Source organism: Heteronotia binoei, chromosome 12 (assembly GCF_032191835.1).
Source record: "Heteronotia binoei isolate CCM8104 ecotype False Entrance Well chromosome 12, APGP_CSIRO_Hbin_v1, whole genome shotgun sequence".
Classification (NCBI taxonomy): domain Eukaryota; kingdom Metazoa; phylum Chordata; class Lepidosauria; order Squamata; family Gekkonidae; genus Heteronotia; species Heteronotia binoei.
In genome coordinates, this window is record NC_083234.1 from 10,583,890 (window position 1) to 10,601,068 (window position 17,179).

At 48.3% G+C, this 17,179-nt stretch overlaps 1 protein-coding gene across 4 annotated transcripts in view; it reads right to left on the reverse strand.

Moving 5' to 3' along the window:
- The window catches only part of NECTIN1 (nectin cell adhesion molecule 1), a 386,901-nt gene that overhangs the window by 35,824 nt on the left and 333,898 nt on the right, over positions 1-17,179 (reverse strand). For all 4 annotated transcript variants that reach the window (XM_060251178.1, XM_060251182.1, XM_060251179.1 and 1 more), the window contains exons 6-8: positions 14,772-14,919; positions 7,856-7,946; positions 6,720-6,833 (exon numbers count right to left, since the gene is read on the reverse strand). In XM_060251178.1, the coding sequence (XP_060107161.1) occupies positions 6,720-6,833; positions 7,856-7,946; positions 14,772-14,919 (353 nt within the window). The remainder of the gene's footprint in view (positions 1-6,719; positions 6,834-7,855; positions 7,947-14,771; positions 14,920-17,179) is intronic.

The window sequence follows — 17,179 nt, forward strand, 5'->3', positions numbered from 1 at the left end:
CACACTGATGTCTTGAAGGGCTGTCATTTAGAGGGGGGGTAGGGCACCGTTTCAGCTACCCTGTGAGGTGAGTGGGGCTGAGAGAGCTCTCCCAGAAGCTGCCCTTTCAAGGACAACTCCTGTGAGAGCTATGGCTGACCCAAGGCCATTCCAAGCAGCTTCATTTTACCAACTTGTCAACAAGGATAGTATGTGGAATCTTATCACAAGCCTTAAATCAAGAGAAATGACGTCTACAGCATTCCCTTGATCCAGCAAGGTAGTTACTTCCTCAAAAAAAGAGATCAGATTAGTCTGACATGACTTGTTCTTGAGAAACCCATGCTGGCTCTTAGTAATCACAGCCATCCTTTCTAAATGTTCCAGGACTGACTGTTTGATTTGTTCTAAAACTTTTCCAGGGATAGACGTCAAGCTGATGGATCCTCCTTTTCCCCCTTCTTGAAGATGAGGACAACATTCGCCCGACTCCAATCTTCCAGCACCTCTCCTGTTCTCCAAGAATTCTCAAAAAATATTAGCCAGAGATTAGTATTTTTGAGAATTCTTGGAGAACACTACACCAAGCTGACATCCTCCACAGTGCAGGAGATTGCACTGGATGGTCTTGAGGCCCCAACTTTTAAATTCTACGATTCTGTGGTCTAGAAGGTGGTTACTCTTTCTGGCTTTCTCACTCCCTTGGCAAGCTACCAGGCAGAATAGCCATCACTGGGCTTGGTGGGACCATTGGCTGGTCAAAGTCTCTCTCCCTTGTTGCTGAGAGCCAGTTTGTTGTAGTGGTTAACCGTGCAGACTCTAATCTGCGAGAACTGGGTTTGATTCCCCACTCCTCCACATGCAGCTGCTGGAATGGCCTGGGGTCAGTCATAGCTCTCTTATCTGGGAGAACTGGGTTGGATTCCCCACTCCTCCACTTGTAGCTGCTAGAATGGCCTGGGGTCAGTCATAGCTCTCTTATCTGGGAGAACAGGGTTTGATTCCCCACTCCTCCACTTGCACCTGCTGGAATGGTCTTGGGTCAGCCATGGCTCTCTTATGTGGGAGAACCGGGTTTGATTCCCCAAATCCTCCACTTGCAGCTGCTGGAATGGCCTTGGGTCAGTCATAGCTCTCTTATCTGGGAGAACAGGGTTTGATTCCCCACTCCTCCACTTGCAGCTCCTCCCACGAGTTCTTGTATTATGAGAAAGGGAGAAAAGTACTTCTTTCTCTACTTTCTCCATAATGCATGGGATGGAGAAAGTAGAGCAAGAAGTACTTTTCTCCCTTTCTCACAATACAAGAACTCGTGGGCATTCGATGAAATTGCTGAGCAGACAGGTTAAAACGGATAAACGGATTCTTCACCCAAAGGGTGATTAACATGTGGAATTCACTGCCACAGGAGGTGGTGGCGGCCACAAGCATAGCCACCTTCAAGAGGGGTTTAGATAAAAATATGGAGCAGAGGTCCATGAGTGGCTATTAGCCACAGTGTGTGTGTGTGTGTGTAAAATTTGCCACTGTGTGACACAGAGTGTTGGACTGGATGGGCCATTGGCCTGATCTAACATGGCTTCTCTTATGTTCTTATGCAGCTGCTGGAATGGCCTGGGGTCAGCCATAGCTCTGGCAGAGGTTGTCCTTGTGAGAGCCAGTTTGGTGTAGTGGTTAAGTGCATGGACTCTTATCTGGGAGAACCGGGTTTGATTCCCCACTCCTCCACTTGCAGCTGCTGGAATGGCCTTGGGTTAGCCATAACTCTCACAGAGCTGTCCTTGAAAGGGCAGCTTCTGGGAGAGCTCTCCCCACCCACCTCACAGGGTGTCTGTTGTGGGGGGGGGGGGAGAAGATATAGGAGATTGTAAGCCCCTCTGAGTCTCTGATTCAGAGAGAAGGACAGGGTATAAATCTGCAGTCTTCTTCTTCTTCTTTCCAGAGGGCCATGTTCTTTGCTTCATGGTTGTGACTGAGGCAGACACGCTCGGCCTGCTTCGGCGCATGACGCACGCACCCCTGTTCCCTCAGTGATAACGCTGCCCGTGTGCTTTATCTGTCTTCTTCAGAGCCCTTGGCATGACCTGGGAGCCACCCCTTGGCAGGACGGGCAGCCTCATGCCGTCTGCTGCCATTCACCAACCTCCAGGGCCTTCCTGCCAGCTCAAAATGCCAGCTGATTTAAGAGACGTCTGGGAAGGGGGCCAAGGAGCCGGAGAGACTGCAGCGGCAAGGCGCTAGCAGGGTTTGTCGCTGGAGTTGCCGCCGCCGAACGGGGCAGGCATAATGTGCAGAAGTCAATTCAATTTTAGAGTCTGAAGGGAAGTGGGGAAATGCAGGACTCGGCGCACGTCCCCCGCACCAAAAGAGATTGCCAATAAAATTGGCATGTATCATCATGGGCTATTATATAAATCTATAAATCCAGCAGACTTAGAATGCTGTCAGAAAATGTAGGCTGACCGGCCCAACAAAAGATGAAAAGAAAAGAAAAAAAAAAACAGAAAAGGGAAACTCAAATGATAAAGGGCTTGGAAACTTCTCTGAGACGGGAGGCTAAGGGATTTGGGCCTTTTCCACGAAGAAGAAGAAGATATTGGATTTATACCCTTTCCTTCAATCTGAATCTCAGAGTCTTGCAGCGGCTTACAATCTCCTTTACCTTCCTCCCCACAACAGACACCCTGTGAGATAGGTGGGGCTGAGAGAGCTCTCCCAGAAGCTGCCCTTTCAAGGACAACTCCTGTGAAAGCTATGGCTGACCCAAGGCCATTCCAGTAGCTGCAAGTGGAGGAGTGGGGAATCAAACCGGGTTCTCCCAGATAAGAGTCCGCACACTTAACCACTACACCAAACTGGCTCTCTAGAAGGGACAACTAAGAAGGATCATCGAAAGATCATGACATCATGGTTAATACAAAAGGATTTCTCCCCTCTCTCTCTCTCATAATGCTAGAATTCCTAATGACACAATGAGGCTGATTAAGAGCAAGAGTCCAGCAGCGCCCTAAAGACTAACAAAATTCGTGATGGGGTACGAGTGTCCATGAGTGCCTGCTCACTTATTCAGATACAATAAGAATGGGAGTCCATCTGTCCTTATATCTCAAAGAGCGTAGCAGTTTCAGATGCCAAACGGCAACAGCAGGCAAACAACAACATCAGGAGTGATTGGATTAGGTGTGATATGCAGAGAAGGAGCGGGCACGGAGAAATCGGCATTGGGAATGAGTCAGGAAACCTAGCTCTTGATTCAGGCCAGGGGGATGCATTGTCTTGAGCTGCACTATCAGTTGCAATTCAGCAATCTGTCTTTCTAATCTCCCTTTGAAATGCCCTTGGAAGAGAACTGCTGCTCTTAGGTCAGCAGCTAAATGTCCTGAAAGGTTAATTTTCCCCCTGCTGCTTTCTTAATGTGGTGGTTTCTAATGTCAAACTTAAGTCCATTTACGCTTTGTTGTAGAGACTGGCTTGTATGTCCAATGCAGAAGGTGGAAGGTGATTGTCAGTAGATTTAGGACTGACAAAAGGAGGCTTTCCTTCATATAATACATAATTGCAGGGCTTTTTTGTAGCAGGAACTCCTTTGCATATTAGGCCACTCCCCCCTGATGGAGCCAATCCTCCGAGAGCTTACAAGGCTCTTCTTACAGGGCCTACTGTGTGTTTCAGGAGGACTGACTATATCAAGAGGTGTGGCCTAATATGCAAAGGAGTTCCTGCTACACAAAAGCCCTGCATAATGGTGAAACTGGCTGTCATGTGATTTTGTGACAGCCCTTAGGTTTAGCTGCCATTTAATTTTTTTGTTTGCTCCTTGCTACGATAAGAGAGACCCGCAGAGGAACTGTTAGCCATGGTGTCTAAGTGGAACCTCCATATCCAAACACAGTCTGTCTTTGAATACTGGCTGCTGGGCTCAGAGGGCCCATCCCCTTCCTGGAGGTTTCTGGCTGGCCCTTGCCAGGAACAACTGGGCTGAATCCTGCAAGGAAAATCTTCCATTCTTCTATCGCCGACACTGCTATCCCTTGTCCCTGCATGCCCTGCTTCGTAGTTAGCTGTGTGCCATTACTGTAGGGTTGCCAAGTCCAATTCAAGAAATATCTGGAGACTTTGGGGGTGGAGCCAGGAGACATTAGGGGTGGAGCCAAGATCAAGGCTGTGACAAGCATAATTGAACTCCAAAGGGAGTTCTGGCCATCACATTTAAAGGGACGGCACACCTTTTCAATTCCTTCCTTCCATAGGAAATAACGAAGGATAGGGACACCTTCTTTTGGGGCTCATAGAATTGGACCCCCTGGTCCAATATTTTTGAAACTTGGGGGGTATTTGGGGGAGAGGCACCAGATGCTATACTGAAAATTTGGTGCCCAAAAAACAGCCGCCCCCAGAGCCCCAGATACCCACAGATCAATTCTCCATGATTTTCTATGGGAATAAATCTCCCTAGGGAATAATAGAGTTCCCAGCAGACATTTCCCTCCCCTCCCCCCGCTTTCTGACGACCCTGAAGCGGGGGGAGGGTCTCCAAACCGGGGGATCCCCTGCCCCCACCTGGGGATTGGCAACCCTACATCACTGAGTCAAAGCATGCATGGCTCTGTGCGCTGGAGCTTATGCACAAGCGCATCATTCAAAGTGGCTTTTCTTGTTCAAAGCTCCCTTCTCGACGAGCACCCAGAAGAACAGCGACCTGAACCGGCCTGCTTTTATAACAAATAAAACCAGTCTCACCGTGAGCTTCGTTCCCGAGTTTGCCTCCCAAACTCACCGATTTTGGAAAGCGTTGGAGCGTTTCCGCTTGCCGGTGGGCCCCGGCACCCCAACCGTTTGCCACGGAAAGCGGCCTTGCCTGCCTTGCCTGTTCTGTATTCCTTGCAGCCCTCGCAAACCGCACCTCCCCCGCTTTTGCTGACCCCCCCCTCCTCCCCCCAATCTCCTTGCTGTTGCTTCTGCCTTACATTATCATCTCCCTGTCTGAAGCTGAAACAGATTCATACAAAAAAAGGGGGGGGGGGAAGCACTTTCAAACGCCACTGTCCTCGTTTAACAGTCAATCGCCAGCACACTCCACCTGGCAGATAACCCATCTGCCAAGCCTTGCTCACTCGCTCTTTCTCTCTCTCTTTCTCTCTGCGCTCAGCAGGGATGTATTCCCAGCCCAGGGCAGCCTGGTTGGCAGGCTGCCCTCCGCTTCTTCCCCCCCACCCCCTGCCATGGCCAAAGCGCTCCCCTGGGGACTCCGCACAGAGACACCCCCCCACCCCCCGCCGCTGTGGCCTTCGAGTTGTCCTCCCCGACAGCCGAAGCTTTAGCAAAAAACCAAAGGGCAACCGAGGCTGAAATGACATATGATGTTAATCTTGATACTTCCAGCCCTGACATTTCTGTCCTCTAAAAAAAAAAAAACCACCAACGACAAGAAAGCACACTGCAAGGGACATCGAGAGACAAGGGGGAATCTTTCGTCTCTGCTGGTTTTCCATCTCCCAGTCACCTCCGTCGCAAGCTGGCTTTAGCTCCCGGGAAGAAAATGTCCAGGTTTCTTTCTCCCACCCTGACCCGGATAGGCCAGGCTAGCTGGATCTCATCAGATCTCAGAAGCTAAGCAGGACTTGGCCCTGGTTACTACTTGGATGGTGACAACCAAGGACGTCCAGGGTCCATCCGCAGAGGCAAGCAATGGAAAACCACCTCTGCTGCTCTGCCCTGACCTGGAGGATCCAGGCTAGCCAGGTCTGATCAGATCTCGGAAGCTTATCAGGGTCACCCCTGGTTGCTATTTGGATGGGAGACCACCAAGGAAGTCCAAGGTCGCTCTGCAGAGGCAGGCGATGGCCTTAGTTCCCAAGAACGCAATGGTCATGTAGCTTTTGTTCCCAAGAACACAATCCTATTTATGTATCCAAGCCATTTTCTCCCAAACTGAGACACTGGTATATTTAATAACCCAGTCCCTGAAATGGTTATTTACCTCGAGCCATATACTGGAGGAAATGCTCAGTAGCATGTGTCGGAGTGAGCGATTCAGCATGCCTAAAGATTGGGGGAGGGCACTATATCACCCTAAGGGTGTATGGGTGTTATCTCCTTGGAGGCGACGCCTCTCTGTGTTTAACCTGGGAGCTGCCCTCTGATTCTCTTCACCTTCCCTCCCTCCCTTTCTCTCTCCCTTTCTCTTCTCCCTGTCTGCACATGGCCTTCCGAGGAGACGCATGTCCGTGCAGGCCTCTCCTGCAGATAGAGCACCCTCATACTCCCGTACATGGGATGCCGGGTTAACTGGCCCTTTGTGACGGGGAAGTACTCTTTAGACTTCTTTCTCTGATTTCGACTGCGACCTGATTGTGAAGTGGATCTACCTGAATAAATGTAAGTTTATTTATTTTGCAATCTACTTCTTGGGAGATTTTTTTACTGCGCTCAGTATAATGCTTCTACGAGTGGGCAAAACGCTGCTATATGAACCCGATATCCCAATACACAGAAGATCCTAAAAGTCGTATCATTGCATTTGTGACATTTCCCTCCACACTTGGAGATCAAGAATTGAGACCACTGCAAGATCCTTAAACCGAAAGGAAGCTTCAGGTTGATCTTCTTCAAGGGAGGGGCTTTCCCCGGAACTGTCAAGCATGGATTCCCATTTTGCTTCCACTTGAAGGTCCGGGAGGAAGGCAAGACACGGGGGGGTTGGGGGTTGGGCCAAGTCTGACTGTGGCCACGATCCTTACCATCTTGTTGGCATGAGGGGCAGGCTCATTGGCGGCCATGTCATAATAGGGGGGCTGGGGCGGCAGCTTCTGGATCTCTTCCTCTGGCTCTTTCATGTTGTCCAGGTGCACGACCTGTGAGACAGGTCAAAGAGAGCAGATTAGCGGTCCGCATCTCCCTACCTAAGCACGAAAGGAACACAGCCTCCAAGGGACAGACCTAAAGGAACAAAACAGCCATGCACGGCAGCAACGTTACGAAGGCTGTGGACCAGGGAGCCCTAATATTTTTGGAGCCCGCAGGGACCTTTGGCATTCTGACAAAGTGAGGTGGGTGCGGCCACAAAATGGCTGCTTCAGGAGGCGGAGCCAGCCGCAAGATGGCTTCTGTGGCTGACCTTCAGTCACAGAATGAAGATCCTTGTGTTATGGTGTCACCTGTTGCCAAAGCAATGGGTTTTTTTTTAAAAAAAAAATCTGCCCAACCAATCAAATCTTCAATGGCCAATCAGAAACCTTGTTGAGCAAAAGCTTCTCTTAGCCCTGCCCATTTTTAAAACCACTTGGTGGGCACCAGGGAATGTGTTGGAAGCCGGGCTTTGTTTGTAGCAGGAACTCCTTTGCCTATTGGGCCACAAACCCCTGATGTAGCCAATCCTCCAGGAGCTTACAGTAGGCCCCGTACTAAGAGCCCTATAAGCTCTTGGAGGATTGGCTAGATCAGGAGGGTGTGGCCTAATATGCAAAGGAGCTCCTGCTACTAAAAAGCCCCTGCTTGGCAGGTGCCATGTCATCCACTGGTGCCACATTGGGAACCCCCACGGTAGAGACTGGCTTCTTAGTAGCGGCTGCAGTTCTTTCCATGCCCTTCTCTCACTCTCAGTTTCTGCCACTCCTCCTCTCTATGCTAATGGTCTTACAATGTCCATAGTTCCTTATGGAGGTGGTTGGAGTCAAATGATGACTCAGTTTGCAACCCTCTTCTGCAAAGCATGGCTACTGAAGGCCGACAATCCAAAAACTGAAATCCACTTCATTCCTGCTACCGATTCTACTCCCCAACCCAAAGGCCAGATAAGGTGGCCACATGAACTCCAGCTGGAGAACCTATCCCCATGGCTATCTCAGCTGCAGGTGCCCAGTGATGGAGGAGGTACCTGGATGTCTTCTGCCGTCAGGTGACTTTTCGCCTCTTGCTTCCGCTTTGGAGGTGGAGGGGCAGGTTTGTGAGAAGGAGGCAAGTCGATTCTGCGGGAAGAGAAATGGTCAGCTGGTCAAGCCGTAGGAGAGAGAAACTGGCGGAACTCCTCTCCTATGAGATCACACTCTATGGCAGCTTTTATTGCATGGAATCTATGCATTGAATGCATCCCAAGATACATTGAATACATCCCAAAATACAGTGGCTGAAGAAAGAAGAAGCAAAAATATTAAGGGAGATGTTGCTGGTGGCAGTGGTCTTAGGGCTGATATATCAGAATCCTGCAGAAAAGGGAGTTTTATTAAAGTATTTATTTCTTTAAAACTGGGCTTTGACAAAGCAAATCTCGCCTTTCAAGTCCACCTCCCATTTACACTGATATGTTCAACTCTATCTTCTCTCCTCTTGACTAATTAACTTAGTAAGTATAGGGGATGGACACAGAAGAAGGACTCCTTGCTTGGACTCTGCCTCTTCAGAGCCAGTTAGGTGTAGTGGCTGTGTGGACTCTTATCTGGGAGAACCGGGTTTGATTCCCCACTCCTTCACTTGCACCTGCTGAAATGGCCTTGGGTTAGCCAGAGCTCTGGCAGAGGTTGTCCTTGAAAGGGCAGCTGCTGTGAGAGCCCTCTCCAGCCCCACCCACCTCACAGGGTGTCTGTTGTGGGGGGAGAAGATATGGGAGAAAGTAAGCCGCTCTGAGTCTCTGATTCAGGGAGAAGGGTGGGGTATAAATCTGCAATTCTTCTTCATCCCTCCAACCCTGCAGAGCTAGTTCAAGAACAACAGAGAAGAAGAAGATATTGGATTTATATCCCGCCCTCCACTCCGAAGAGTCTCAGAGCGGCTCTCCTTTACCTTCCTCCCCACAACAGACACCCTGTGAGGTAGATGAAGATACTGGATTAATATCCCGCCCTCCATTCCGAAGAGTCTCAGAGCGGCTCACAATCTCCTTTCCCTTCCTCCCCCACAACAGACACCCTGTGAGGTAGATGAAGATATTGGATTTATATCCCGCCCTCCACTCTGAAGAGTCTCAGAGCGGCTCACAATCTCCTTTCCCTTCCTCCCCCACAACAGACACCCTGTGAGGTAGATGAAGATATTGGATTTATATCCCGCCCTCCACTCCGAAGAGTCTCAGAGCGGCTCACAATCTCCTTTCCCTTCCTCCCCCACAACAGACACCCTGTGAGGTAGATGAAGATATTGGATTTATATCCCACCCTCCACTCCGAAGAGTCTCAGAGCGGCTCACAATCTCCTTTCCCTTCCTCCCCCACAACAGACACCCTGTGAGGTAGATGAAGATATTGGATTTATATCCCCCCCTCCACTCCGAAGAGTCTCAGGGTGGCTCACAATCTCCTTTCCCTTCCTCCCCCACAACAGACACCCTGTGAGGTAGATGAAGATATTGGATTTATATCCCACCCTCCACTCTGAAGAGTCTCAGAGCGGCTCACAATCTCCTTTACCTTCCTCCCCCACAACAGATGCCCTGTGATGTGGGTGGGGCTGGAGAGGGCTCTCACAGCAGCTGCCCTTTCAAGGACAACCTCTGCCAGAGCTATGGCTGACCAAAGACCATGCCAGCAGGTCCAAGTGGAGGAGTGGGGAATCAAACCCGGTTCTCCCAGATAAGAGTCCACATACTTAGCCACTACACCAAACTGGCTCTCCAGAAGGGAGAAGAAGTTTGTTAACTAGGGCAGGGGTGGCCATGCTGGCTGGGGGTAATGGGAGATGTAGGCTAAAAAACATCTGGAGAGCTACCGTTGGCTATCCCTGAACTAGGGGATCTGGCAATAGCCCTCAGGAGCCCAGATTGGACATGGGAATTGTAAGATGGCAACCCCTGTTCTAAAGCTTGCTGGATAACGTTACCCAGTTAGCAAAAGTCAGCTATACAAATCCCCCATGCCAAAATCCCCACACACCACTCTACACAGTGGTTGTTTCAGGAATCCGTTTTGGTCCCATAGTACATCCAAATCATCTCAGCCAGATGTTACAGCAGCTAGGATCCCTCCATCCTCCATTGGTCCCCCCCACATGCTCACAGGCAATGGTCCCTCTAAGCTGTGGAGTCTTGTGAGCAAAAATTCTACTTTGTGAGCTACTGGCATTCAAGTTGTGAGCGACTGCCTAAATGAGTTTGCTCTGAGGTCATTTTTCCTGAGCTGAGACAAAAATGTGTGAGCCAGAGGTTAAAAAATTGTGAGCTAGCTCACACTAACTCAGCTTAGAACACTGCTCACAGGCAAGAAAAAGAAGAAGAGGAGGAGGAGGAAGGGAAGAAGGAGGAGGAGATTGGATTTATACCCTTCACTTGGAATCCCAGAGTGGCTTACAATCTCCTTTCCCTTCCCGTCCCTACAACAAACACCCTGTGAGGTAGGTGGGGCTGCGAGAGCTCTCCCAGAACTGCTCTCAAGCAGAACATGGGGGCCAAGAATCCCAGCTACAAATATAAGTCAATGGGGTGTGAAATGGCAGAGACTGACCAAGAGAGAGATCTTGGGGTCGTGGTAGATAACTCATTGAAAATGTCAAGACAGTGTGCGATTGCAATAAAAAAGGCCAACACCATGCTGGGAATTATTAGGAAGGGAATTGAAAACAAATCAGCCAGTATCATAATGCCCCTGTATAAATCGATGGTGCGGTCTCATTTGGAGTACTGTGTGCAGTTCTGGTCGCCGCACCTCAAAAAGGATATTATAGCATTGGAGAAAGTCCAGAAAAGGGCAACTAGAATGATTAAAGGGCTGGAACACTTTCCCTATGAAGAAAGGTTGAAACGCTTGGGACTCTTTAGCTTGGAGAAACGTCGACTGCAGGGTGACATGATAGAGGTTTACAAGACGATGCATGGGATGGAGAAAGTAGAGAAAGAAGTACTTTTCTCCCTTTCTCACAATACAGGAACTTGTGGGCATTCAATGAAATTGCTGAGCAGTCAGGTTAAAAAGGATAAAAAGAATTACTTCTTCACCCAAAGGGTGATTAACATGTGAAATTCACTGCCACAGGAGGTGGTGACGGCTACAAGTATAGCCAGCTTTAAGAGGGGATTGGATAAAAATATGGAGCAGCGGTCCATCAGTGGCTATTAGCCACAGTATGTATGTATGTGTATATATATATATATATATATATATATATATATATATATATATATATATATATATATATATATATATATATATATATGTGTGTGTGTGTGTGTGTGTGTGTGTGTGTGTGTGTATACACACACACACACAAACATATATTGGCCACTGTGTGACAGAGTGTGTTGGACCGGATGGGCCATTGGCCTGATCCAACATGGCTTCTCTTATGTTCTTAACAGCTCTGACAGAGTTATTACTGACCCAAGGTCACTCCAGCAACTGCAAGTGGAGGAGTGGGGGAATCAAGCCCGGTTCTCCCAGATAAGAGTCCACCCACTTAACCACTACACCAAACTGGCTCTCACAAGGACAGCTCTGCGAGAGCTATGGCTGACCCAAGGCCATTCCAGCAGCTTCAAGTGGAGGAGTGGGGAATCAAACCCGGTTCTCCCCGATAAGAGTCCACCCACTTAACCACTACACCAAACTGGCTCTAGTAGTGAAACGTGGGATCAGGGCAGCATATCCAGAAATGATGTTGATTGTGAACCAGAAGGCATCTTCACCCACATCCAAGGAGCTTACCCCATGGCTATATGAAGGAAGCAAAAAGGGGCTCTAGGGCAATAGGGCAACAGAGCAGTTGGACAATTTGTTTTTTTTTTCTTACCAAACACCCATTTAGTTTTGCAAAATATAACTGCTCTTGTGAAGCATTCCTCAACCCCCCCCCCCAATGAAACTGGATTTTTGCAGGACTAGGAGGTGGGACCCCCAAGTACTGTGGTAGCAGTTGAGAAAGAAAAAGGGGTGGACAAAACTGTGCATTTGCCAAAAATGGCCCATGCAAACATTTGACAGGAGGAGGAGTTTTCAACCTTTAGTCCTTTAGACAGGCTCCCGGAAGCTGGGGTAGGGCTAGGAATGAGGCTGAAAGATTTGACGGGATTTTCTCTGAAGGAGGAATGATTTGCAGTTCTTGCAATGGAAAGTCTGGCTCTGCGCAAAGGGAACAGAAAGATGAAAGACTGTAGGGCTGAGACACAAAAAGTGTAAAAGTGACCTGGGATGAAAACAAACAGGCAAGACCAAAAAATAAAAATAAAAGGAGAGCGAATTCTCTGCATTGGCTGCACACTGGAAGGTTCAGGCTTCACTGCTTTATGGGCCTCTGGCAGCTATTATTATCAGCACCATGGACAGCTCTTTTCAGTCGCCTACAACAATTGAGCCATGCATTTACTCATTCTCTTACATTACAGTGGGTTACACTCTTCTGTTCCCCTCCGTTTTCACAACAACCCTGTGAGGTTGGTTAGGCTAAGAGTGTGGGACTGTCCCAAGGTCACCCAGGAAGCTTCCATAGCAGATCGGGAATCGGAACCTGGGTTTCCCTGACTCTACTCTGACACTTTAACCACGACACCACGCTGGCTACAATCAGGGGATTCTCATCTTGTATTTATTTTTATTTCATTTATTTGATTTGATTTATAGCACGCCTTTCCCATAGAACAGGCTCAGGGCGGGTTATGGTCATTTCTAGGCTCTTCTCTAGCCTCTGCTCTGGGGTGCCCCCGCCTTTCAAAATTAGAGAGATCTTTAACCGAGAGAGGCTTTTGAGTGGCTGCCCCGCTATCCATGAAGTACCATCTTAAAGAAGATGAAGAAGATATTGGATTTATATCCCGCTCTCCATTCCGAAGAGTCTCAGAGTGGCTCACAATCTCCTTTACCTTCCTCCCCCACAACAGACACCCTGTGAGGTAGATGAAGATATTGGATTTATATCCCACCCTCCACTCCGGAGAGTCTCATAGTGGCTCACAATCTCCTTTAGCTTCCTCCCCCACAACAGACACTCTGTGAGGTAGATGAAGATATTGGATTTATATCCCGCCCTCCACTCCGAAGAGTCTCAGAGCAGCTCACAATCTCCTTTACCTTCCTCCCCCACAACAGACACCCTGTGAGGTGAATGGGGCTGGAGAGGGCTCTCACAGCAGCTGCCCTTTCAAGGACAACCTCTGCCAGAGCTATGGCTGACCCAAGGCCATTCCTTCAGGTGCAAGTGGAGGAGTGGGGAATCAAACCCGGTTCTCCCAGATAAGAGTCCGCACACTTAACCACTACACCAAACTGGCTCTCCAAGAAAGCCAACCTGGTGTCCTCTTGGCAGCCATTTAAGCACCAGGCGAACTCTGGTTTGATTCCCCACTCCTCCACTTGCACCTGCTGGAATGGAATGCGAACATCTGAGCATTCTTTCTTAAGAGAGCACTGGAGGAGGCTTCACTCCTCTTCTGCAACCAGAATTGTGGGAGAGCCAGTTTGGTGTAGTGGTTAAGTGTGCAGACTCTTATCTGGGAGAACTGGGTTTGATTCCCCACTCCTCCAGTTGCACCTGCTGGAATGGCCTTGGGTCAGCCATAGCTCTGGCAGAGGTTGTCCTTGAAAGGGCAGCTTCTCTGAGAGCTCTCTTAGCCCCACCCACCTCATAGGATGTCTGTTGTGGGGAAGAAGGTGAAGGAGATTGTGAGCCGCTCTGAGACTCTGAGATTCAGAGTGGAGGGTGGGATATAAATCCAATATCATCTTCATCATCATCATCATGAAGGCACTTGTGGCCCTCCCAATGACCTCGTGCTTCCTTTTTGTTTTGGATCGAACTCCTGCTGCTATGTTCCTACTTTTCCCTCACTTTCCTTGTTCTTCTACCACTTCATTTATACACAGCACGCCACCTTGATAACTTAAGAGCCAGTGTGGTGCAATGGATACAGCGCTGAGCTAAGGTCTGGGAGATGCGGTTTTAAATACCCGCTTTGCCATGGGAGCTCGCTGGGTGACCTCGGGCCAGTCCCATGCTCTCCGCATGACCTACCTCACAGGGTTGTTGTGAGAATCAAATTGATCCCCAATGGGGAGAAAGGTGGAGTATAAATAAAATCAGTAAATGGATAAATAATACTGATATTCATGGTGGACTGGGGGGGGGGGTTATGGCTCAGTGGAAGAGCCTCTGTTAAGCATGCAGAAGGTCCCAGTTTCAGTCCCCGGCATCTCCCGTTGAAAAGGACTACATAGCATAGTACGTGATGTGAAAGACCTCAGCCTGAGACCCTGGAGAGCTGCTGCCAGTCTGAATAGACAGTACTGACTTTGATGGACCGAGGGTCTGATTCAATATAAGGCAGCTTCATATGTTCATACATGTTGGGGAGGGACGGTGGCTCAGTGATAGAGCATCTGCTTGGTAAGCAGAAGGTTCCAGGTTCAATCCCCGGCATCTCCAACTAAAATGGGTCCAGGCAAGTAGGCATGAAAAACCTCAGCTTGAGACCCTGGAGAGTCACTGCCAGTCTGAGTAGACAATGCTGACTTTGATGGACCCAGGGTCTGATTCAGCAGAAGGCAGCTTTATATATGCTCACATATTTTCATATGTTCTAGGGGAGGGACGGTGGCTCAGTGGTAGAGCATCTGCTTGGTAAGCAGAAGGTCCCAGGTTCAATCCCTGGCATCTCCAACTAAAATGGGTCCAGGCAAGTAGGCATGAAGAGCCTCAGCTTGAGACCCTGGAGAGCCACTGCCAGTCTGAGTAGACAATACTGACTTTGATGGACCCAGGGTCTGATACAGTAGAAGGCAGCTTCATATGTGTGACCAATGGTGGTACATAAAATGTTTTAAATAGCTTTAAAATGATGCCCTAAAGAGGACAAGAACAGCAAGAGAGGACATACTCACAGGTCATTCTCTGTCTCCGAGCGGTGTTTTTGCTGTCGCCTGTAGACAACGAAGACTGTAATGGCCACCCCGATTATAAGGGAAGCAGCAATCACACCTCCCAGGATGCCAAAAATGCCTCCTGGCCCGCCCTGTGGCAACGGCTTATCTGCAACAAACAGGGGGAAGGTTATCTTTTAAACACACACAAACACACAAGAAATGCACTGACTCACATTTCCCCATTGCTAATTATGTACAGAGCGTAGATTCGGGTGGGTAGCCATGTCATTCTGAAGCGACAGCACGCAGTTCTGTATCTGTATCTGGAGAAGTGTGCATGCACACAAAAACTCATACCCAAGATTAAACTTTGCAGGTCTTAAAGGTACCACCAAACTTTGTTCTGTAAGGAACATTTTTAGTTTGCAAGGGACAAACTTGATTTTGACTATCTGCACCCCAACCCTCAGTATCTATGGGTGTGAAAATTGGGCCATGAAGAAAGCTGACAGGCAGCAAATGGCTTCATCAGAGATGTGCTGCTGGAGAAGAGTTTGACAGATCCTGTGGAACGGCAACAAGACATACAAATGGGTTCCGGATCAAATCATCTGATCTCTCTCTAGAAGCTAAAATGACTCAAAGGTGGCTATTGCACTTTCCGAGAAGACAAGAGTCAATGGAAAAGACAACCATGCTAGTAAAAGTTGCAGGGAGCGGGAGGAGAGGAAGACCCAACGTGAGTTGGATGGACTGAATCAAGGAAGCCATGAAGCCTTTCAGTTTGCAAGACCTGAGCAAACCCAGATACATTTTAAACCAGAGCTTTTTTTATTGAACATATTTCCAGAGGATTACTCTAAAGAAATGAGACACATGTTGGCACACTTTAACACTGCAGCTAGAATCCTTTTTGGCGCAGAGATGGAAATGTCAGAAAATTCCTTCGAAAATGGTCTTGGTGGGGAAAGTTTTGGAGACTGCAGAGCTTGACTTTTTATCCCAACTGATGGCTGGGAAATCTAAAGAAGACGCGAGAAAAAACTGGATGCAATTCTATGTTTGGTTGGACACTCAAGGCTCTTAAGATTCTCTGGTGTGATCTGATTTCTTTTTCTTTTTTTTCCTGTGTTTATATCATAATATTTATTTTTAAGCGAACTTTCAAATTTATTTTGGAAAAAACTGGCAAACTACTAGAATATAACTAAAGACCTATATTATACAACTTTAAAATGGAATATATATATGTTAAGAAAATACGGTTGAACTATCCTTTTGATTTTGGAAAGTATTTTATAAAAACAAGACCAGGATGCATTGTGCTTTTACCTCTCCCTTTTTTTCCTGTTCCCTATTTTCTAAACTTTTCTGAAACTAATAAAAACTTTTGAAAACTGCAAGGCCCAAGCAAGGTTGTCAAGGAGAGGATGTCTGCGAGGACATCAAGTCATGGGTTGCTATAATTCAGAAGCAACTAGACAGCACTTAACACTCCTCCTCAAACATACTAACCCTGCATGTGAGTTTATTATCATCCCCATTTTCCCCCCTGATGTGTGACTTCCACCACCCTCAACCACCTGAAGGGCCCCTGGAGGATGAAGTTAAATTAAATTCCTAGGCTATGAATGAATGATGTGCTGTGGAGTCACAACTGTCTCAGGGTGACCTCATCCATAGGGTCAGGGCTTTTTTGGGGGGGGGGTAGCAGGAACTCCTTTGCATATTAGGCCACACACCCCTGATGCAGCCAATCCTCCTGGAGCTTACAGTAGGCCCTGTATGAAGAGCCCTGTAAGGAATTCTAGCAGGACCTCCTTTGCATATTAGGCCACACACCCCTGATGCAGCCAATCCTCCTGGTGCTTACAGTAGGCCCTGTATGAAGAGCCCTGTAAGGAATTCTAGCAGGACCTCCTTTGCCTATTAGGCCACACACCCCTGATGCAGCCAATCCTCCTGGAGCTTACAGTAGGCCCTGTACTAAGAGCCCTGTACGGAATTCTAGCAGAACCTCCTTTGCATATTAGGCCACACACCCCTGATGCAGCCAATCCTCCTGGAGCTTACAGTAGGCCCTGTACGAAGAGCCTTGCAAGCTCTTGGAGGATTGGCTACATCAGGGAGGTGTGGCCTAATATGCAAAGGAGTTCCTGCTACAAAAGAAGCCCTGCATAGGATGTTAAAAGCAAGAGACAAGCAAAGGTGGTCATTGCCTTCTTCTGCACAGCCTTCCTTGGTGGTCTCCCACCCAAGTACTAATTGCTGCCAAACCTGCTTAGCTTCTGAGATCTGGCAAGCTTAGGCTAAATAGAAATATTCAGGCTGCTTGTGGCTATGACAGCTTTGCAAACTACTTCCCTGACAGTGTCCCTCCACCTAATTTCACCTCAAAACTCACAGCTTCTGTGCCGGGACATCTT